The 23,913-nt window shown below is 45.3% G+C and overlaps 1 protein-coding gene and 1 long non-coding RNA gene across 2 annotated transcripts; both read right to left on the bottom strand.

Moving 5' to 3' along the window:
- Positions 1-16,786: 16,786 nt before the first annotated feature.
- Positions 16,787-18,559, bottom strand: LOC149308877 (uncharacterized). The gene is made up of 9 exons (XM_089537151.1): positions 18,527-18,559; positions 18,345-18,440; positions 18,158-18,219; positions 17,955-18,033; positions 17,719-17,852; positions 17,494-17,626; positions 17,186-17,355; positions 16,949-17,059; positions 16,787-16,861 (listed from the first exon to the last, which is right to left on the bottom strand). Exons 1-8 carry the CDS (start codon positions 18,557-18,559, stop codon positions 16,975-16,977), a joined length of 792 nt encoding a protein of 263 aa, XP_089393277.1. The 3' UTR covers positions 16,787-16,861; positions 16,949-16,974.
- A 116-nt stretch (positions 18,560-18,675) lies between these two features.
- Positions 18,676-19,530, bottom strand: LOC149308876 (uncharacterized). Its single transcript, XR_016282196.1, has 3 exons — positions 19,455-19,530; positions 19,014-19,109; positions 18,676-18,873 (listed from the first exon to the last, which is right to left on the bottom strand). It is a non-coding gene; the product is annotated as an uncharacterized LOC149308876 (long non-coding RNA).
- Positions 19,531-23,913: the final 4,383 nt, after the last annotated feature.

Here is a 23,913-nt window from a genome sequence, read left to right as displayed (position 1 = left end):
ACGGTTGACTTAAGTTGAGCTTGTAGTCTACCAAGATTGCTAAATACTTTGTGCTTGTATGACTGTCAAGCCAGATGTCACCCATCTTACATTTGTGCATGTACTACATTTCCAACAGAGGTACATTGCAAATGACAGTATGTTTGGCATCTCCATTTGGACGGGTGGCTCAGGACAGGAGCTTTGTACTCACCTCAGTGCCTTGAAGATGCTTTGAAAAATCAGGAATACCTCCAGAGCTCATCTCCCATGCCTGGCTAATAAAGAACAAACTATCTGCCTTGATATTATAGGTCAGTACATCAACTCCATTGGATAACACACAGTAATAATGACTGAGGGCACGAACAGACAGGCCAAAATAAAGCTGCTTTATCTAATATCTAAGTGAAAGCACTGAAAAAGGACAATCAAAGGTATGGGGGAGGCAGGCTATAGAACCTAAGAAATGTTGAAAGCAACACTAGATGCATTCAAATTTGACACATCCCCCAGAGGTTTGTTTCTTCTGGGGGACCACAGATTCTGTCCTCTGCCCTGTGGTTCATGGAGGGGTCTAGAAGAATGCCCATCCAAACTACAAAGATATCTTGTCTCTTGTGGTCTCTTCTGCGCATCACATTCAAAAAGGATAATGCTAACAAAACGAAAAGGATGCCAAGATTTTGGATAAGGAAATGATAAGAGATCCACCAAGGTAATTCCGCCAAGAAAGAGATAAAGAAACTCAGTAAGATTAAGTACTTCATATTCATGTACTCCAGCATGGGATGGAACGGTCAGATCTATACTGGCCTTCTATAGACTAAAGTGGGGCTGACCAGAACCTCTAACCACATTAAGATAGAGCAGCCCAAGATATTAAGCTACCTGAGACAAAGAACAAGATGACATGTCTTCCCAATGTGACTATAAAAGCCAATGAGACTGAAATTGGATCTTTCTTCAGTGTTAGTGCTTAGTGTCTTCCACTGACTCCGAAGACTGAAGTATCCAAGGTTATTTTTTGGGATGCTATGTCTTCAAGCCTGGTTCCAGATATTTTGGGCTGCAACTCCCATCAATCCCAGTCAGTGTTGACTTGTCAGACATTATGGGATTGCAGTCCAAAATGATCGGGTTGTATGCTTTCCTGAGCTTCCTGCTTGTTCTTGTTGTTATGTCATTCCCAACTTATGGTGATCCTATCGTGGGGCTTTCTTGGCAAGACTTGTTCAGAGGAGATTTGCTATTGCCTTCCCATGAGGCTGAGAGCATGTGACTTGTGCAAGGTCACCCAATAGGTTTCGTAGCCAAGCTGGAAATTGAACTCTGGTCTCTAGAGTACTAGTCCAACACTCAGACCGTTGTGCCATATTGGCTTTCTCTCTCACGCTGGCTCTTCCTGCATGTACAGCAGAATAAAAATGCTATGAACAGAGCAAAGACATTGTGAAATGCCTTTATCCAGGGGGCTAGGGAATGGCTGGAACCCAGCAGCAAACTCATAACCAAGCTTGCTCATAACCAAAGGCACATCCAGACTGTCCAGTTCCAGCAAATGTTGGGGCATCTTCTTTCAGGTTGTTGTGCCCTATAATGATTGTTTCTGCTCCCACATGCAGTTGTCCCTAAATATACAGTACTGGGTTTTGTCCCTAGTTTGTTGCTGGTTGTAATGTCAGCCCTGACTTGCATAGAAAGAATCAAAGAGGGGAGGGGGGGAGAAAACATTAAGTCTGGTAACTAAAATGTGACAATGGAATGATGGTAATTGGAAAGAGCTCTGTGGCAAAAGTCACACACCTCCACCTGAAATCTCATCACTGGGATCATCCAAAAATACCATGGAAGGAACTAAGACAATGGATGCAGGTGCATGATATTTATTCCAGAAAGAAAACTCATCCTACATGTCTGTGTAGTACTACTGGAAATTCACAAGAAAAATATTAGAACAGGAAGAGTATTGTGTGGATCTCAGAAGAAAAAAAACATCCCTGATAGCTGCAGCTATAACTCATGTCAAATCCCGAGGCTTTTGGCCACGCTGGAGGAGCCCTGAAACAACAATATGATTATGATTGCTGTTGTTGCAGCAAAGCTTGAAAGTGGATTTGATGAGAGCTGACAAAACACTGAATAAATATATCGCTGATCTCTTCTTTTTCTTCTTCTCAAGCTAAGAAAATTGCACCCTATAACTAACTAGCCACATGTTGACAAAAGGTGGGCTGGATGAAACATTCTGTCTGCTCTTAATACAGATCACAAGCGCTCAGCACCGGCAGCACCACAATGGAAAGAAACCATGATCAAAATTCTGAAGCAATGCAAAGAGGGAGCTAGGCTGGTAAAAAACAATTATTTGTATGAAACTGTATTTCTTCTCTGGGGAGAGTTTTGCTTTTGAAGCTGTTTTCTGGGGTAAACATTTTCCTAATCCTTAACTGCATGAAAGCCAAGTAAATGAAATGGGAAGCTGCCTACAGAACTTCCAGGTCAACATTAGGAGGAAAAGAGATTGTGTGGCCAGTGGCCCCATGTCACTTATGTACACTGTGGTTTTTTGTCATTGTGGAGGTGGATATTCCATTTCACCTTCCACAACAACCAAAGCACCCATCCTAACTTACCATGGAGCTGCCACAGCCACCACCAGTACCACCATTTTGTGGCTGGTGGTGGTGGGAATGGAGAAGTATCTGTTGTGTCCCCATAGCAAGATGCAGAATGAATGCATCATCTTCTAGACCTCCTGAGGACTCTGGTGGATTTCAATGGACGATGTACTCATTCTGCATCTGATTCCAGGGACATAGCCAGTTGCTCCTCTGCTTTCAATCCCTCTCCACTTTCCACTGGTCATAGAATGGCTACTGGATGAGGCTATGGCAGCTCAGTGGTGAGTCCAAGGGATGTTGAATGGCCAAATATAAAGTAGTTCCACCTGTGGAACTATTACACTGTACTGTGCCATACAGGATCTTGTTCACAGCCTGAAAAAGTTTAAAGCTCTCCTGGAAGATTGTCCAAGTTCATCTAACAGTCTTCCATTTTGTCCTAAATGTCCCTATGCTTCTTTAGCATAAAGGACAAAGATGGGGAACATGGGGGCTGTCAGAGGTTGTTGAGACTAGTATCCCCATAATCTATTCCTAGATGTTGCTAAACTGTTATCCCCCAAATCCACTGACTACACTGGCAACTAGGGTTGATGGGAATTGCAGTCCAACATTGTTAGGACAATGTGAAGTCACAGGCTTTCATGGCCGGCATCCATAGTTTTTTGTGGGTTTTTGGGCTATGTGGCCATGTTCTAGAAGAGTTTCTTCCTGACGTTTCGCCAGCATCTGTGGCTGGCATCTTCAGAGAAGATGCTGGCGAAACGTCAGGAATAAATTCTTCTAGAACATGGCCACGTAGCCCGAAAAACCCACCAAAAACTATTGTTAGGACATTTTATAGTGGTTTATTTTTTGCTTTCTCAAAACTCTCATTATTTAGTTTTCTTGTCTTGGGTTGTTGTTGTTTTTGTCTTTGTTGCAATAAATCAGATCAATATATGGAGGCACATCCTCGCGAAGCAGTACACTCTCTCATTACTCTCTAGGGATTCTGGATGGAGTTAATTTGTGAAATGGTTTTCAGAGGGTTATTGGAGTTGTGAACAAATGACAGGAAAAGCATAGAGGTGAAAAATGGCTCTGTTTTTCAACATCGTCTTGCCACTTGCCTGCTTATAAGAACATTGGGCTGCTGTATTCTTTCTTTTCCTAGCTGGTGCAAAAATAAACATGCAAAAGCCCTGGGTGGGTCTTTTAAAAGTGAATATTAAATTCAAGATATAGCAACTTTGAGTGAAGGAGTGGCCGAATTGGTGTGTTTGGAGACTGGCAGCATATGGTTAAACCCTTCCTTGCTGCTTTTCTACCTCCGTCTGTCCTTAAAGACCTTCCCAACTGCTTTAGCCATCTCAGGGTTTCAGAGCAATTTTATTTATCTGGAACTCTGTGGCAACAGAAAGCAACATGTGTGCTAGAAAGCTAGCAGCCAGCAACAGTGGTGCCACCAGGTTTGGTGTCACCCAGTGCCATAACTCACTTCTTGTGAGCACTTCTTGTAATGCAAAGGATGTTGTGGTAGCTTCATTGTGAATGAGCAATGAAGACCCATTAGCTTTGCAAAAGAACAGCTTGTGGTGGAACTAAAAACTGTCAGAATGAGTTTGTTTATGTGGAACAACACATTTTTGGATTCCCATTGAGAACCTGGCTATAAGGACTGTAATGATGAATGCAAAATTTATCATCACCTGTGGGACTGAATATTATTTTACCATATGTGTGTTCGCACATCCATGTTTTATTGGATGATATGGGAGTTGTGGGGAAGACAATAGAGTTAATGTAAGAAAGAACCTAATGAAGAGGCCTGAAAATCCAGTCACTGAATAAATGTAATTGCAGAGGAACTGGATGAAAGATCTGAAGCTCTAGGTGCATTTTTTTGGGGAAAGCAACCATCAATTTTCTTTCACTTTGCTGCTTCCCTTCCTTCTTTCCTTCACTCATGGCTTGCAATGCTGACACCTGCTTGGCTCAGTGCCTCATCCATCTTTTCCTTGTTGGGCTTTCGAGGAAAAATGGCTCAAACCGTGACAACAAGAGCACGGTGTCAAGACAGCAGTGAACGACTGATCTACTTCTTGACAGTTAATCCCATCAGAGACTGTCAAGCAGGACATTTCTGAGAAAAGCATTTTTTCAAAAGTCAGAAGGAACAGGAATCGCATTCAGGGGTAGCTGTGCTGGCCATGCAGCAAAATACAGTACAACAAAATCCAAACCACACAAAATAGTGATGCCTTCTTAGGCCAATATGGTCTTCTTCAGAGCCTAGGACATGGAGCGATGGGTTCAAGCTGCAAGAAAAGCAATTCCACCTAAACATTAGGAAGAACTTCCTGAAGGTAAGAGCTGTTTGAAAGTAGAATATATTGCCTCGGAGTGTGGTGAAATCTTCTTGGGAGGTTTTTGAAACAGAGGCTGGATGGCCATCTGTAGGGAGTGCTTTGCTTTTATGTTCCTGCATGGCACAGGTTGGACTGGATGGCACTTTGGGTCCCTTCCAACATTATGATTCTGTAATTCATCAGGCAAAGGTGTTTTAAAAACCATACAGAGTAAGAAAAGTGTTGATGTTAGCACCACAGGCCTATGTTTTGTCTCGTATTTTATTTCTCTTGTCAGTTGAAAGGGTCTGTAGGGATGCCAGCATAGGCAGAGGCCCCCCTTCTTGACTGTGTGGGGATCAGGAACAAAGGGTAGTATGTGACAGGCAATACCATTTCAAATCTGTTGATATGATGGAAAACGAACATCTCCAGATATTCAATCAGAGATTGGAAAAGTCAGTTTTGAAGTACATTTCATCCAAAACCCAACCAGCTTGTCCACTGCTTAAGGGATCCTGGGAATTTGGTACACAAGTAATTTTCCCAAGCTCTAGTTTAAGCGTTTTGTCTGATTAAGGAGTTTATGGCTCAGCATTTGAAACTGGTTCCAGCCTCTGTGGGATGGAGATGGGGATTTTTGTTCACTAAATCGCTGCTGAATCACCGGCTGCCATCAGCCTGGGTCTCAGCCGGGTCCCAGCTGGAAACCTTTCTGACTTCTAAAAAGTTCTGGCGGAGTGCGGCTGGGACTTGGGCTGATGGCAATGATCCCCACCTCCATCCCGTGTCCCGGCTCCGGCACAGGAGGCTGAAGCTAGTTTAAAATGCTGAGCAATAAGCTACTCAGTCTCTGACCTTTTTATGTTTATATGTTGATCTAAGTCCGTCTACCCACTTTGCTTAAACAGTTGTTGTTACTTATATTCTGTATTATGCTGATGTAGTGGTTGGACTAAGATTTGGGAGAACCAAGTTATAATCCTTCTTGATCCATGAAACTCTTTGGGTAACTTGGGGCCAGTCCCTCTGTCAGCCTGACCTACCTCATAGGACTGTTGTGAAGTTAAATTGAAAGGAAGGTATGTCTGGTGATCCTGGAGCCCAACAGAGGATGTGAGATTTGAAATATAATAAATAAATAAATAAATAAATAAATAAATATTCTGAAATGTATTATTGGATGCATCTGCATTGTAGAAATAATGCAGTTTGATGCCACTTTAACCGCCATGGCTCCATCCTACAGAATTCTGAGATTTATAGTTTTGTGAGGCATCAGCACTCCAAAAACCTTATAAAATTGCAAATTCCAGGATTCCATAGGATGGAACTACAGCACTTAAAGTGGTGCCAAATGGCATTATTTCTACAGTGTAAATGCACCCATACACTGTAGTATATTTACTCTTTCCAAGAGTTCCTAGCTCCCGTGCAGGAGAAAATGACTCTGAACCTATGGCTATGGCTGTTTTAATGAAAAACTAAAAGGCAAGAAGATTCAGGAGGTGTGGATAGATGAACATGGTTGGTATTCTTTTGTTATATTTTAATAAGAACAAGGTCAGAAGATCCAGTTGTGGATGTCCCATGTTGCATAGCCTGCCATTTGATTTCATAGGCATCACTGACACCTGATGGCATGAGTCCGGTAGATTCCTGGCAGGGACGTAGCCAAGGGGGGGGTTCTTGGGGTCCGGACCCCCCTTCCATTAGAAAAATGAATGGTGCGTGCTGCTGCGCTGCCGTGCCCAAGCCCCATTATAATGGTGGCACTTAGTCTGGACCCCCCCCCCCCTTCCTAAAATCCTGGCTACGTCCGTTTCTGGATTGTCCCTAGTGGATCAGCAAGGGTTTGTTAGTGAACAAAGACATTGCGAACTGGCCAATGTATATGGAAATGAAGAGACAAGACTAGTTTGGCAATGGAAACTAACCTGTAGGTGGAGAGAATAGATGAGGGGAGGACGCTCCCTGAGAATGGGTCAGATAGTGTTGAAATGACCATCTAACTACCATGGTTGAAATTGGACTTGCTTCTTCATTTCCATACACAAGGGATTTTGAATCTGAATTGACATGTTCACATACCAATGGCGCATATATATATATATATATATATATAATATCTGTCCCTGGTTTCCACTCCTCTGTATGCATCTGAGCAAGTAGTAGATTGAAGTCTACGAAACCTCATGTTGCCAACTTCTATATTTCATTTTATTTAGTCTGATTCTGCAGACTAACACGGCTATATCTTTGAAGCCTACCTTTTAATATTAGATTCATATCAAATATGAGAGGGGTGATTGGGGGCCTGGTCTCAGAGTAACAACTGGAACCTTTGGTGTGTTTAGGTATTCTGGACTGAGTGTAAAAAGTTCAAAAATATAACCTTCAGAAGGGCCTCAATTTGATTTTTTCAGTTCTGGCATTCTCCCATTACTTTGATGAAATTGACTGGGTTTGCATCTAATGCTGTACAGAATTCATTAAGCCTTGTGAATGATCAATGCCGGGAAGATAACAAGTACCCAGCAATAGAATAAGAAGAGATTGTGGAAGCAACAATGTTTTGCAGTTCATTACCAGGAACAGGAAAAAGGGGGAAGCACAATGAAAGCAAAAGCAAAGGAAGGGAAGGAAATTGCAGGTTTTTCTGTTGGGTTGAGTCTAGAGCTTGCATAATCTCTCATTACTGAACATTAATGAGGATTGACAGAGTCCTATTCAATTCCGGTGATAAGCATCAAATGCTTCTATATCAGGAGAACTGTATTGCCCCCACCCCGCTACTGCAAGACAGTTCAGACAGCATTAATGCTGCTTGGAAAAAGAAAAAGAAAACCTATTTCATCTCTCTAGTCATCATCACCATCTGAGTTGTCTTCTGCTTTGCAGGACTGCCTTCCTCAATGTAACAGAAACGGCTCAGCTAGAGACAGGGATGGAGGGGGATGAGAATGTACATTTCTTCACAGTGGAGAAATGATACTGAAAAATGCCTGTTTTCATCTCCGGAAAATCTGTCAGCAAAAAGGCATAAACGAACCCACAAAGCTCTGTGTTCAAAGTCCCCAAAGATTTGTAGACTTGCTTTCCTGACATAAGGGTGCTTCAAGAATGCTTCCCTAATACCATCCATCATGAGACATTGTTCAGCTATCCTGTCTTTCCCTGCTGAATGGATTTTCTGTGGAAAGGAAAAAAGAAATGGAAAGGCACAGGAGGGCTACAAGTAGGGGAAATGGCATTGTCTGATCCCCTCCCTTGTTATACATGGTGCCATTGCACATTGAATTTAAAGACATGGAACTGCTACCCCACCTTCTCCTTGGGTCTGGAGGGGTCATTCTCATTTGCTCACCTAGAAAGAGTGGAACCAGTCTGACTTCAAAGACAGCTCATTAGGATGCTTCTTGGCGAGCAGCAAAGTCTGACCCAGCAAAGTCTCAGAGCAGTGTCCCATTTTATGTTAAACCTAAGCTTCCCCGTTGGTTGTTGCATGTAATAGGGGAAAAATGGCTCAGCAGAGAACTGATGCTTTATCTGGTCAGCTGAAGCTGAGTATGGCAATCCTATCCTTACTGAATCAAATGTCACAGGAGCTTCCAGGCACCGACCTGACCCCTCCTTCAGTGAAAGAAGCAGACGCGCTTCTTCAAGCAATGCTGATGAAATTCATTTCAGAGAACATGTGAATGATGACGGAGGATGTTTGCGGGATGAGAGGGGTGTGTGTTAAAAAAAGATCCAGACTAATTCATGAAGGGTTGCTGTAACAAGAACCGTCATATTCAGGAACAGTATACACTGATTGCCAAATGGTGCAGATAAACAAGGAGCACGGCCATGTGCTACCATATGGAGGGAAGCATTTACAGAAGCATTTCACAGAAAAGGTCAGCCTGCTTGGGTCCTTCATAAGCAGGTTTTGTAAAGGTGTCACAGTCTTAGTCTTAGGGGTGCTGGAAACATGGCCTGCCTGCTAAAATGGATGAAATAGGTTGCAGGAAGGATGAGTGATGAGACACATGAAAGACATGGGGCAGCCTCCACTGTTAGGGAAAAAAGGTGGAGAAATGAAATCAAGCTTGCATTCCTTGGTTCAGCCCTGACATTTTTATGCTGACCACTAGAAAAATGCAATTTCCATTCTGCCCACTTTTCTGCCCAAAGTCATAATAATCTCTACTGTTTAGATAGGCAAATGTATTTTCATCAATGTGCAGCCACCGTCACCTGCTGGCTTCTGGAGGAATAGCTGGCCAAATACTTGCGATCATGTATCTGGCTACAGTGTATGGCCCTCATCACACGTGAAATAGGAACTCCAAACCAAAACCATTCCAAAGGGAAGGGGAAAGGAAGGAAAAGCAGAGTCAATTCAAATCCAAGGCAATTCACGTGATAAGCTATCACACATGAAGGTTAAATTGTGGTCGTTCCTAAGGTAGAGCAACCGCAAAATAAGTTATCACAACATCAGTTCGGATTGCCACCCTTGCGCATGCTCAGTGGGGCTGAGAAGAAGCCCAGGGCAAATCCCCTCTGTAGAAACATGCCAAGAAAACCCCCATGACATCTTCTCCTTAAGGATCGGGGTGGATGAGGAGGTGGAGGATGAAGGAGCAGGATGCAGGGGGCCAGGGAGAGCTGGATCGGGGTACAGGAGGATGAGGAAGGAGCAGGACGAAGGGTACCGGGGGAGTGAGATTGGGGTGATTTTCCACACCAGACCAATTTGGATTGAAATCGAAATGAGCTTGGAAACAATTTTTGTGAATTCTCTTGTTACTGAAGTCAACTACATCAGGAGTCATTTTGGATTGATTGTGGATCCGCCTCGGAACAACCCCTCCATAGAAAGCAATCACCTGTGATAATCCATCACGTTATAACGTGAATTTACATGTTTGGACCCGCAGTGGCTTTGGATCAGAGCTGCAAAACCTGCCGTGTGATAAGGGCTTATGTGTGCGTTGGTATGTGAACTTATGGATACCCTGTGAATTTCATAGGGTTTTATTAGGCAAGCAAGACTCAAGAGATTGTTTTGCCAGGTCTTTCCTCTGAAATATAGCCAACAACATTAGCACTTCCAAAAAAATTCAGCTCGGGCTTAATCATAAAAAGTGGTGTAGTGGCCAATGTTGAAAAGCAGGCAGAAACTCACTAAAGCAGGCCTGCAGCCATACCCCCAGGGAGAAGCCCAACATACAGCAGCAACATCTTCAGTTTTTTCCTCCTGTATGGTTTTAACACCTTGCCTGATGAGGAAGCCATTTTTCACTGCAGCAATAATGCAGTTTGACACTGCTTTAAGTGCCCTGTGTCAGTGCTATGGACTTCTCGCAACTGTAGTTTGTGGTGGCCCCAGAGAAGAGAAGAGCTCTGCTCTGGGGCCGCCACAAACTACAGTTCACCGAATTCCATAGCATTGAGCCAGCCCAGTTAAAGCAATGTCAAACGGCATTATTTCTCCAGTGTGGATGCAGCCATAGCTATTTATTCTTGGCTACCAAATCATAGGCCAAGCATGTTATGACTTTTTGGAAAGAGTCCATATTCACCGAGTTCCAAGTTGGAGTCTCCTAAATTCTATGCAAAGCGATATATGAACACCCAGGGGAAGGATTAGCATGGCCAATGGTAACAAAAGATGGGCATTGTAGACCAAAAATCTGGAGGGCACCACATGGGTGTGTGTGTGTTGTGTTAGCAGCTAGGCTTTGACATAGTTGAGGTGTATCAGCAGTCCCCAAGGGTTGCTTCCATGTGGCACACACTGCAGTAATCCAGCCACTAAGTATGCTTGCCCTGTGCTTTTAAAATGCCTGCAAAACCCAAGTGCTTTACTGACGTGATCTACCACATTTAAGTCAGGAAAGACATTCATCACTGTAAACAGAACTGACATTGACTGATCACCACTGAGTGACATTTTTCTTCCTTCTGCATGCTAATGGAAGAAAATCAAAAGGGTGTTCAAAGCAGTTTGCAGGAGAATGAGGATTCTGGGCTGGGCCCCAGAAGACACAGCTATTGTGATTGCATTTCACTGAAGCTTGGATGTTTTGCACTCGGCTGCGGAACAGGTAGCTGTTTAAAGAAAGAACCACCAGCAATCAGCAACAAGTGCAGTGACCTCACACAGATATAAGGCAGCTTATAACAACTGGCATTAAGAACATTTTCTCTGCGTGGAGTGAAAATGAAAGGCCTCACATGGATATTGCCAATGTGAAGAAAAAAATCTATTCCCCCCATCCTTCCTAAATAACAGTGACAGTACAATCGCAGTGATAGCCTGTGGTCCAGGTATCCTCACATTCTTGGTGAGGAATCATGGATAGGATTCATATGCCACCCGATCAATAACTGGGTTCTACCTGGATCCTAGGCATGCCACCCATGACTGGTTTGATCCAGCATCTGGCCTGGATCCCAAACTATTCACTTTACAAAATGGGGAAAAAAGAGGACCCAAATAATAGTCAGCTTGACATCAATACCTGGAAAGATTCTAGAGCAGATTATTAAACATTATGCAAAGGCAACAATGGAGCAAGCCTTGTCCAGAGAAAGGCAACCAAAATGGTGGAAGGTCTGGAAACCATAAAGCCTTATGAGGAGAGACTTAGGGAGCTGGGGATGTTTAGGATGGAGAAGAGAAGGTTAAGAGGTGATATGATCACCCTTGTTTAAGTATTTGAAGGGTGTCACATTGAGGATGGAGCAAGCTTGTTTTCTGCTGCTCCAGAGAATAAGACCTGGAGCAATGGATGCAAGCTACAGGAGAAAGGATTCCAGCTAAACATTAGGAAGACCTTGGTGGTAAGAAAGTGGAAGACACTTCTGCCTTGGAGGACGATGGAGGCTCCTTCTTTGGAGGTCTTTAAACAGTGGCTGGATGGGCATCTGTCCCAGGGAGTGCATTGTGTATTCCTGCATGGCATATTGGGGGTTGCAACTGTTAATTGCAGTTTAATACAGCACCTCCCATATAAAGCCAGTGGGTGCCCTCATGTAAAGTCACACTCTCTCAGCCTCCTCTTCGGACAGGAATTCAAAATAGAAAGCTTTTAAAGAAGGATCTGGGGTGCTATATTTCTTTAATGTATTTTTAACTTTATTTTTTAAAAGGCATTTGATGTTTTAATATATGCAATTTGTTTTACTTATGGTACTTATTTAATTCTGTTTTAATGTACTGTTTTTGTAGATTTTTAATTGTACTATTTTTTAAATGTTGTAAGCAGCCCTGAGTCCCAGTTTTGGGGAAAGGGCAGGGTAATAATAATAATAATAATAATAATACCTTAAGTCAAAAATAACTCTCAGGCAGACAGCAATATGCAACTGAATGGGGATTACTGGAGTAATAATAGGAGTTAATTAAATAATAGGAGTTAATTGAAAAGGTTGGAAAGAGGATATTCCAGAGGTTTCCTCTGCAGCCGCCTTGGTTGCTTTCCTGCCTTGGAACTGGAGAATTTCCACTTTGGAAATGTTGGAAACCTTACCTTTTTTGTGATGCAATGGAAGGGGTTTATTTCAGGGTTCCAACTGGGTTTAATTTTTTAAAAGAACTATGGAAGCAAATAGATAAAAACAGTGAAACTTCCCACACCGAGAGTCGAACCCGGGCCGCCTGGGTGCAAACCAGGAATCTTAACTGCTTAAGTTAAACTGTCCGTGGGAATGAGTCCTGGTACATTATTAAAAGCAGCTGAGAATTTGGGAAGTAAGAAGGTTTGAAGAAGAAGAAGAAACCACAGCAAAGTGCATGAACACACAAGTTACTATTTAACAGTTCAGCAATCAATGATTCAGTAATATCATTGCTGTAACAAAAGAAGGAAGCAATGACACAATTGAAAAATTAATACTTACAGTAATAAAAACAGAACAATACAACAACAATAATGATGATAATAAAGGGCAGAGCAATACAGAAATGAAATACAACAAATATAGTAATAATTTAAAAAACAAATAGCAATAGTGGAAATGCCATTCCCCAGCCTTTCTGGACTCTGATTTGTTTGCCTTGGCCTGCTGGGCTCAGCACCAGAGAGATGGTTCCTGCCATTCACTTCAGATTGCCAGGCGGAAGGAAGGAAGGAAGGAAGGAAGGAAGGAAGGGAGGGAGGGAAGGAGGGAGGGAGGGAAAGGCTATTTCCCCCCCCCCCCCGAGACTGGACCTCCCTGGGCAAAGAAGATGGCACCAATGCCATGCCTCAGGCAGCAGCAGAGGGGCAGCCTCTGGCTCCTCCTCTTTCATGGGACTGGCATGAGGAGGGAAAGGAGAAGGAAAAGGGGGGAGAAGGGGAGGAAAAAGGGGGAAGGGGAAGGAGGGAGGAAAGAGGGGAAGGGGAAGGAGGGGAATGAAGGAAGGAAGGAGGGGAAGGAGAATGGGGAAAGGCGAAGAAGGGAGGAAAGAGAAAGGGAAGGAAAGAAAAAAGGAAAAGGAAAGAAGGGAGGAAGGAAGGAAAGAAGGAAAGAAAGAGGGAATGAAAGGCATTTATTAGACAGGGTCTTTGCAACTCAGATCCAGGGCATCTGCGGATCGGGCGATTCGCATTCACATGATAACAAGAATGTATTTTCATACCTGGTTGCTGTTCCGTTGCCCTTCCGAACTGAGGGGGAATCAAATCGAAGGAAGTCACGTGATGCGGATTCAGGCAAAGCGGAGTGAGTGCAAATTGTATTTCCACACCGGTGCATACCATGGGGGATTCAACGATTCAAATTGGGACCTTTGCACATGCTCAGTGGGGCCCTGAAGGCATCTTGAACCTTTGCACTTCCAGGGCTAAGAAGGGAGCCAGGCTCCACTTTCATGCGAATGCTAGCTTCACCTGAATGACAGCTCCCCCTTTTTCCTTCCTCCTTTCTAGTTTCCCTTCCCTCGCAGCCAAATTCAAAGGGTCCTCCTTGTCAGAGCCCCGATCCATTTCATCTACATCTACATCCATCCTCTTGTCATTCTCCTCATCTATTCCATCTACATCTCTCCTTCCCTTTGTAGCAGTTGCCTTCTCTTAGGTTGCTTCCACACTGGGGATAATCCAGTTTAACTCCAGTTTAACTGTCCTGGCTCAGTGCTATGGAATTCTGGGAGTTTCATCTCTTCCTTCAGCTCTATTTCAAAAGCATTAACATACATTCTTTTAGAGATCTTGTTGCACCTCTGAGACTAAGTGCATCTGAGGAAGCAGACTTTAGGAAATCTCATGCTGCCAACTTCTTTCTTTCAATTTATAATAATAATATTAATAGTAATACAATTCAAAGACATATTTTGGAGCACCTAGATGCATCTGAGGAAGTGCTGCAAGAGGCAGCAGTGGAGGACGACCAGGGTCTGATCACTTACTTGGGTGTAAAAAAACCCCACTGGGCAAGTCACATTCTCTCAGCCTCGGAGGATGGCAAGGGTGAAGCCCCTCTGAACAATCCTCCCCAGGAAACCCCTTGGGCAAGTCACACTCTCTCAGCCTCGGAGGATGGCAAAGGTGAAGCCCCTCTGAACAATCCTCCCCAGGAAACCCCTCGGGCAAGTCACACTCTCTCAGCCTCGGAGGATGGCAAAGGTGAAGCCCCTCTGAACAATCCTCCCCAGGAAACCCCTCAGGCAAGTCACACTCTCTCAGCCTCAGAGGATGGCAAGGGTGAACCCCCTCTGAACAATCCTCCCCAGGAAACCCCTCGGGCAAGTCACACTCTCTCAACCTCAGAAGATGGCAAAATCAAACCCTCTCTTACTAGGGTTGCCATAAGTCTGGAAATGACTTGAGCGCAGACTAGAGATGTGAAGGCCCATGAAAAGAACTAGGCTATAGTTTTCCTGAATCATGATAAAATGAAATACTCCATAATTGATTTTCTACCTTTTTCAACCCTCCCTCCATTTACAATTTCCCCCAGATTTTTGCCCTACAGTTGACACACACACATGCACACATCACTACCACCAACAACAAAGAAGCTGTGTGTGTATGATTTTTGTGTGTATATATATATGTGTGTGTGTGTGTGTGTGTGTGTATGTGTATATATATATGTGTGTATATGTGTATATATGTGTGTGTGTGTATGTGTATATATATATGTCTCAGAGGTGCAACAAGATCTCTATAAGGATGTATGTTAATGTTTCTGAAATAGAGCTGGAGGGAGAGATGGAACTCCCAGAATTCCATCGCAGTGAGCCAGGACAGTTAAACTGGAGTTAAACTGGATTATCTCCCCAGTGTGGATGCAACCTAAGAGGACAGGAAAGGAGAGATGTAGATGGAATAGATGAGGAGAATGACAAGAGGATGGATGTAGGGGTGTGTGTGTGTGTGTGTGTGTGTAGAGAGAGAGAGAGAGAGAGAGAGTGGCAGGGAGGGAGGGAGAGAGCGCTGGCTGGCCAGGCCCCTCTGGAGAAGGTGCATTGGGGATGGAGAGGGAAGGAGAGAGAGATGATCGCTCCCAGCCCCAGTTACCCTGAAAGCGAAAAGGGCCACCGGAAGCAAATGGGGCAAATTGCAGCAGGACATCATGGGAGATTTGCAACTCGGGGGTCTTGCGATGGTGTTCAGGAGCACAAGCAAATTGGGATTGAACACCAGACCAATTCGCCATGAGTTCGAACCGAGCCCCAATGCGAATCGTGTCAATCCTCTTATTTAGCGCACTCGCCAAAACTCGCCAAAATGAGGAGCCAGTAAGGATTCAGTTTGGAAGTCCCGTGGAAGGGACTCACATTTAAAGCTACCAGGTATGAAAATACATTCTCGTTATCACATGAATGCGAATCGCCCAATCCGCAGACGCCCCAGATCTGAGCTGCAAAGACCCTGTCTGATAAACACCAAAGAAAGGAAGAGAAAGGACTGAAGGAAGGAAGGAAAAGGAAATAAAGAAAGAGGGAAGGAAGGAACAGAAGGCAGGCAGGAAGGAAGGCAGGCAGGCAGGAATAAAGAAAGAGGTATGGAATGAATGAAAGAAAGGAAAGGAACGAGGGAGGGAGGGAGGGAAGAAAAGAAGGAGGGAAGGAAAAAAGAAAAAGGAAAGGAAGGAAGAAGGAAAAAAAGAAAGAAAGATGGAAAGAAAAAAGAAAGAGGAAAAGAAGGAAGAAGGAAGGGGAAAGAAAAGTGGAAAGGAAAGAAAGAGAGGGAAGGAGGGAGGGAGGGAGGGAAGGAAGAAAGAAAGAAAGGAGAGAAGGAAAGGAAAGAAAGAAAGGGAGGGAGGAAAGGAAGGGGAGGAAAGAGGAAAGAAGAGGACGGAGAGGAAAGAGGAGGGAGAGGAAAGCGGAGGTAGGAGAGCTAGGGGAGGAAAGAGGGCAAGGAAAGAGGAAAAGGGGGGAGGAAAGAGGAAGAGGAAAAGAAGGAGAGGAAAGAGGAGGAAGGGGCGGAAGCAGACGCTTAGGGGAGCCTGGCCAACTGACCAACAGTGGCAGGAAGGGCATGGTGGGCAGGGGCTGCTGGGAGATGTAGTCCTCTCTTCCATCCTCCCTCTGCCTTCCTTCCTTGGCTGAGCAGGGATGTGAATCCAGGCAACGCTCAAAGTACCCAGCTGGTCTCTGGGAGTTGAAGCCTCAGAGCTCAGTCCAGACCTGGCTTTAGGTGCTAGTGCTCACCTTGTTTTCCCCATTGCCGCACAGCTGCATCCCATGATTGGAAACCAGGACAGGCTGCTTGAAGTGGATGGGACATATTAACCCTGGCTGAAATAGGGATTGTCATGTCCTGAATGGGGAAAGGTCCGTACCCAGCATCCGAGTGGCAGTGTTGAAAGGTGTGATGGCATCCTTTTCTTTGCCCAGAGACAAGTCCTAAGTCTCCTGGTGATATCTGAAACCTTGGCAGGAGTAGGAGATGGGGTCCTTTGGGGCAGATCCACGGCACCGGTTGAAGGGACGGTCTTTCAGTCCTGTGCGGAAGGGAAGAAGAGTTGTTTTTGATTCGTGCCTCTTCCCTTTTGAAGGGAAAGAGAGAGACGGAGGGAACCCAAACTCACCGTGATGGAAGGCAGGAGCCTGGCGATCACTCTGGGGGGAAGAGCTTGGAGGACATTTCCCCTACCAAGTTTAGCCTCTGAATCAGGGTTGCAAGAATATCAATTGCTTCCCTGCAGAAAAGAGAGACCGAGACCAGAGAAAGGTGACAGAAAAGATGATTGGTTAAGGGGTTTAGGTTCCTAAATCTAGCCCCACTGGCAACCTTTGCCCCCAGCCCTGCCTTCTAACCAACTTACCCTGGGACCATGTACTTTTTGAATGTCTTGTTGGTCCCTTTCTCCATGTGTTGGGCCTGACTGACCAAGACGTTCGCCAGCGTTACGAAGTGGTATGGAAGCCAGGGGTTCAGAACCTGGACATTATTGGTGTACCTTGTAATGGCCGCAATTGCTCTGATCGCCTTCACCTGAGGAGAGAGAGGCGATTCTGGCTTCAGTAAGAGGACCGCTCTTGTCAACAATCCGGAAAGAAGGAGGGTTCCCATCTGTGGGTGATTTGGATTTCCTACCTTGTCATGCAAGTCATGTGAGGTTCAGCCTCTTACCTTGTTTAAAAGCTGTGTCTCACTGTCCTGAACCAGACTGCCTACGTTTGCTTCTTGTAAGAAGACACGTATACATTCAGATAAGTTGCATTTGGGTGAAAATAAGACTTCAAACATGAGGGCGTCACAGACCCTAGAGAAAGGGAAGGAGAGCCAATGGGCATCCCTGCTGGGCTCCCAGCCCCTGGGAGGGAAAATAGGGATGCATGGGAGGAACTCGCCTACGTTTTCGACGATGTCAAGAAATGCTCCAACATAAGTCCTAAATGCTTCTGCGCAATAGTGTCCGCCGTGTGAAACATCACTTTTCGGGAGAAATGGGGGTACATCTTGCACAGACGATGTATGTCCTCATATGTCTGGAAAGAGAGAAAAATGAGACTAGGGGAAAATGAGGTGAATGGCATTTGTTGTATGTCACGAGCCCTGAAAAAAGTGTCAGCAAGACCCTTTTTCCTCACCGATGAAGGATTCAGTTTGTCCACATCAAACCCTTGATCGCCCTGCTCCTTATCAGAGGCCCTCTGAGGTTCTGGGACTCTGAAATGAGGCAGGAAAAGACTATGAAACCAGTGGGGCCAAGATGATGAGGCTATGGAAAAAGTGGCTTCATGTGCCACTCATTTGGTCCCCAGCCAGGACCCATGCGGAGAAGAACGCATACCTGTCTGAGCTAGGCCCAGGATTACACTCAGCCTGCCCAGGACAGGCATTGCCGTCTAAATCCTATAAATGAAGAGAGGGGAGAGAGAAGTGAAAGAGAGAACATGATGTACAAGGGGATGGGCCCTGATCCTAAAAGCCTTTAGGGGAGAAGGGAGACCCCCCCCCCAGTTTTGCCCTTTTGATACCCGTGAGTTTACAGAGCCTTTGTCGTTCATCTTCTCCCCATCATCTTTTTCTTTCTCTGCGGCTCCTAGCGGTGCTTCCTTAACTTCCCCATTATCCTATAAGGATAAATGAAGAATGGATTTTGGACAGTCTTCCAATGAAAAAGAAAAGGGAAAAAAAGGGGGGGACTATCTTTCATTACCAACAACGAGGGAAGGCTCTCCGCTGCGAGCATGTCAGGGATGCCCTCCAAACTGAAATACGGACAGGAAAGGGATATTACTACTACTACTACTACTACCCCCTCAGTCCCAGTAGGAAGAAGGAAGGAAGGAAGGAAGGAAGGAAGGAAGGAAGGAAGGGGAAAGGATGGAAGGGGAAGGAAGAAAAAAGGAAGGAAAGAAAGAAAGGAAAAGTCCATGAAACAAATGGGCAGGACTGCTTCTTCATGTGCTACTCATTCGATCCCCAGCCAGGACCGAAGGTGAGAACTTACCTGTCTGAAATGGACCCAGAATTAAAATCAGCCTCTGCATCATTGTCTAAATCCTATAAATAAATGGAGGGGAGAGAGAAGTGAAAGAGAGAACATGGGGTACAAGGGGATGATCTTGGGGTGGCTCTGATTGTAAAAGCCTTTCCTTAACAAAGGGGAGAAGGGAGACCCCGCAGTTTTGCCCTTTTGATACCGATGAATTCACAGAGCCTTTGTCGTTTATCTTCTCCCCATCATCTTTTTCTTTCCCTGCGGTTCCTAACGGTGTTTCCTTAACTCCCTCATTATCCTGTCAAGATAAAAAAAAGAATGGGTTTGGACAGTCTTCTGGGAGTTTATCACACGGGAGGAATTTCTCATAATTTCGAATGAAAAGAAAGTGGGGCCAGAATGCACTTAGGTGAATTCACTAGTTTAGCAAATTTACGTGAATGCGAATTGTGTTGGAACTGGCTTCCCATTGCCCAAAAATAGCATGCCATTGCCCGAATTTGCGTGTGGCAGTCTATCACGCAATAATGTGAAACCCCATGATTGCGTTCGGATTGCTGTTGGATTATACTTCCAATTTCCCTTGTCTGATAATTTCCCCAACGAAAAAGAAAAAGGGGAGAAAAGGGCTCTCTTTTATTACCGTCAAAGAGAGAAGGCTCTCTGCAGCAAACATCTCAGGGTTGCCCTCCTCTGCATAGCTTATATTTACTTCTGGGAAACTAGAACAGGGACAGGAAAAGGATATTATTAAGGGAAGGATAGGTAGGTAGGTAGGTAGGTAGGTAGGTAGGTAGGTAGATAGATAGACAGGTTTGCAGACGTTCTTCTTGATAAACTGTTTGGCAGTCTGCAGATGAGAGATGAACGAGAGTAGAGAAGGATGGGCAGACTTAGTAAAGACCAAACTGAAAACCTGCTTGACCTTTCCTCCTCTCTGGCCAGTGGAGCACTTACTTTCATGTAGCCCCATGCGCTAGCCATGGTGATGCTGGGGTCTTGAGTAGGTGCCAACTGAAGCTGCCTGCCAGAAAGACCTCTGACCGCCGTGTGGGATGAGAACAGTCAATGACCAACAGCCGCCAGGCTTCAGATGGGTTCCAGAATGGGCCCTAGATTCCAGCAAACAGAGATGGAATGCTTTCAAAGGAAAAAAATATTATCTAAGTGGATTAAAGCATGCCTACTGCAGTGCTATGGTTTAGATAGCAAATCAAGACCAGACAATGTATGTGCACCTTCCACAAGGTCAGTGGCAACCAGCACTGCATATATAATATCATCATCCTCTTCCTGGTGCTTTGTAAAGTCAAAACCACTCTGTTTTAGGGGGTCCCTCTCTCTAATGATTCCTGGTTCCCTCTTCCCCAAATCTACATTTTGAGGTCCTGAGTGCCGTCATACCTTCCCTTGGCCTCAGTGCCTTCGAGCTCCTTTCGGCCCTCCTCAGCTTCCTTGAATGGCTGGACCTGAACTCTGAACCCAGTTCTGCAGCAGTCAAAGGGAAATGAGGAGGAAAGTGGGAGGAGAAGGAGAAGGAGAAGAAGGAAGCCGGGGCATTTCAAAGGCAGCTGAGGAAGTGGGAAGGCGGAGGATGAACTAGGAACCATTAATGAAAAATCTGGGCAACCGGTGGGAGCATGTGCCATGTTGGCCCGTGGCCCCTCTTCCTTCTCACTCCGATGTCATCTTCTAGCGTTTTGGGTCCTGATGTGAGGCGGCTACTCCGCCATGGCCACCCTTTTGGTCGGCCTGACCCGGACCCTCATCCTCCAGCTGAGAGAGGGGCAGCTCAGGTCTTGCAAAGCCATGGCCTGGCTCCATATCCCTAAGGTAAACATCAGCCTGGTTTTCCATGCTTTGAACCCTCAAACAGGCTTTGGTTTATGGCGCTGCTACAAATAACGAGAGGCTTTCAGGAGCGCCGGGTGTTATTCACAGCGCAGCTCAAGTCTTGCAAAGCCACTGCCCAATTTTCACAAACCACATGTAGAAATCTGAAATGAGACGGTGTGGACAGGATTTAAGATAGTATATCTATGACACTTTGGGCTCTTGTTTTAACAGGCCAAATTAGGCCGTATTTGGCCTGGTTTCTTCATTGCTGTCCCCATTTTCATGCAATTTCCTCCTTGTGTGTGTATCTGAGAGAGAGATGGGGCAGAGACCTGATTCCCCCCCCCCTCCTTGGATGCATTAAAATGCTTTGCAATGTCACATATTCATATTTTAATGTCTTAAACGGAAGCGGCATGAGAGCTATTTCCTTATAAGATGTTTAAATAGAAATGCTTGAACAAAAATGCTCCATGCGCTCTCCTTGCCTTTCTTTTCTCCTCCAGCAAGAAAAGGTTTAGGATGAGGAGGAGGAAGGATCAGGGCCTCCAAGTCTGGTGCCCCTCTTAATCTGAAGTTTTTATATAGATTTAGATATCATGCCCATAGATATTTATTCCTTTGAATTCTTGTTTCAATGTTTATAGTTTTAAGGATACCGACACATTAAAATTGAAGGATGCTTGCAGAATGTTTTCTTGTTCTAAAACCCAACAGCCTTTTATTTGAAGGCTTGCTTGTAGCGATTTCTGTGTTATCATTTTTTAACCGACAAGTTGCATTTTTGCTGTAAAAGATGCACAGCAAAATCTGATAGCAATCCATTTATACTTTTTATTATGGTAGATGGATGCAGGCACCATGATTTTAACTGTAACATGTACTTTGTTGATTAGCATTAAAAGATGCGCAGCTCTTTCAGCCTCTGAGAAAGACAAGGGCAAGACCTCCTCTGAACAGGAAAACCCAGCAATAGGTTCACCTTGGTGTGACCATAAGTTGGAAACATGTTGAAGGCGCACGTGGCAACAAACGTCTATCACTAGTGCCTCATGCGGTCATTTTAGTCTTAAAAAAAGCTCTCTGGTATGATCCAGGAAGGTTTTCATGATAGATAATATTTGACCTTATTTGATAACTGAGATTAATACACTCATCCCTCCATATTTGCAGATTTGATTATTCATGGATTTGATTAATATGTTCTCTCTAGGAATATCTAGGTCCTCCAGTGCAACTCTAAGGTCAACTTTAACTAAAAGTTGCACTGAAAGACCTAGAGATGAATACTCTATTAGGCCTTTGTAGCTCCTCCAGTGTAGTTCTAGGGTCAGCGTCTGTCATTTCTAGGGTCAGCGTCTGAATGGAAATGGCAAAATTATGAAAGGTTGGAAATTCTCTATCATCTAGTCAAGCCATTTGTGGCATTTTACACAACGGTCAGGAGATGGCAGTCTAAAACTATGGTATTGAATGTTTCCGTTAAGCACATTTCACACCTCTGAAAAAGTTTGTACTTTTGGTTGGCTAACAATGAATCCTGTTCATGTTTAGCGAAGTCCCATAGTCTAGTTTAAAGGCAAGGCTAATAGGCTTTGTAGTCCATCACATCTCGGGGTCACACGATTAGGAAGGTCTGTACCAGAGTCAGGACGATGGAACAGGGGAAAAGCAAAGGGCTACCTCTGAACATGTCTGGTCATCTGTCAGGGATGCTGTTGTTGAAAGAGTCCTGCATTGCGCTGGGCGGCTGGACTGGATGACCTCCAAGATCCCTTCCATTCTAAACTCCGACGGTTCTAGAAACCAAGGCTAGGGAACGGTGGCCCTTGGAGATCTTTCTGGATTGCAGGTGCCAATGGTGGAGTTGAGCGATTCAGTCCGAAAAGATCCTGAAATAAACACAGACATTCCTGAAATGTAGGCATCAGAAGGCCAGGCGCAAACTAGAGATCTATAGAGATGCCTAAGGAATCTAGAAGTAGGCCTTCCTCCTCTGTAGTTGTGAGGGGGAACTACTAGTTGAATAAACCAAAGAGTTAAGTTCACACCTCTCTCCCAAAGGCAGCATTTGAGTTGGGAAGAGCCCTTCCTACGCTATTGCTTTTACACAATGTTTATGTAGTGGTTTGAGTGTTGGACTATAGACTTGTGGGCTAGGATTAAAATTCCAACGCAGAGACAAAAACCCACTGAATGATCTTGGGCAAGTCACACTCTCTCAGCCTCAGAGGATGGCAATGTCACCCCCCCCAAAGAAAACCCCATGATAGGTTTGCCTTAGGGTCAGTTGGAAGCTGCTTGAAGGCACACAAGAACAACGTTGTAGTTGTTGTTGTGTGCCTTCAAGTCATTTCTGACTTACGACGACCCTCTTAGCTGAAGCTCCCTATGGGGCTTTCATGGCAAGATTTGCCTCCCCCTGAAGCCTGAGACTGAAGGCCCCTGCGCCCCATCGGTTCCCTTCCCCTCCAAATCTTGGGGGACCCCAAGGACCCCCATCCCAGGGCTGCTGCCGCCCAAGAAGCCTCTTGCCTGAGCCACTGGCTGGCTGGGGTCCGTCCTTCCTTCCTTCCTTCCTTCCTTCCTTCCTTCCTTCCTTCCCTTCCCTTCCCTTCTCGCTTTCCTCCCTATTCCTCTCCCTTCTTTCTTCCTTCCCTCTTCTCTCCTTCCTCCCTTTTTCTCTCACTTCCTTTTTCTTATTCCTCCTTGCCTCCCCCTCTCTCTCTTTCTTTTCCTTCCTTCTTCTTTCTCTGTTATTTATTTCCTCCCTTCCTTTCTCTCTCTCTCTTTTCCTTCCTTCCTTCCTTTCTTTCTTTTCCTTCCTTCTCTCTCTCTTTCTCTGCCTCCCTTCCTTCCCTCTTGGCTGCCCAAACCCTGGAAGGCGGTGCTGCTGCCCTTCTTCTCCTGGGGCTCCTCATCCTCATCCTGATCCTGATCCTGGGGCTTCTCCTCCTTCCTCCTCTTCGCAGCCTCCTCGGGGCTGTTCCCGGGGGGCTGCCCTGATCATGCCCTTCTGGAAGCGGAGGGTGGAGGCCCGGGCTCTGCTCCGGAGGGGCCCCGCTCCGCCCTGGGCTTCTCTGGGGGAGGCCTGGGCCTCGGGGGCGACGGGGCTCCTCCGGCAGATGGCCCAGCTCTGCGCCCTTTCCGAGGCGCTGCTGGAGGAGCTGGAAGCCGGCCTCCGGGACCTGGATCTCCGCGCCAAGGCTCTCCAAGGCAGGCTCCGAGCCCTAAGGGGAAGAAGACAATGGAGAAGCCGCAGGACT

Source organism: Sceloporus occidentalis, unplaced genomic scaffold (assembly GCF_023333645.1).
Source record: "Sceloporus occidentalis isolate IW3139 unplaced genomic scaffold, rSceOcc1.0.p SCAF_8, whole genome shotgun sequence".
NCBI lineage: Eukaryota > Metazoa > Chordata > Lepidosauria > Squamata > Phrynosomatidae > Sceloporus > Sceloporus occidentalis.
Note: the sequence above shows the minus strand (reverse complement) of the source record. Positions and strands in the feature narration are given on the sequence as shown.

What these genes read in the sequence shown, in the direction of transcription:
- LOC149308877 (XM_089537151.1), bottom strand. Translation starts at nt 18,559, where the DNA reads ATGCTCGCAGCGGAGAGCCTTCCCTCGTTGTTG. An exon ending in AGAGCCTTCCCTCGTTGTTG is followed by an intron (nt 18,441 to 18,526) that starts GTAATGAAAGAT and finishes TTATCCTTATAG; the next exon opens with GATAATGGGGAAGTTAAGGA. An exon ending in AAGGCTCTGTAAACTCACGG is followed by an intron (nt 18,220 to 18,344) that starts GTATCAAAAGGG and finishes CTTCATTTATAG; the next exon opens with GATTTAGACGGCAATGCCTG.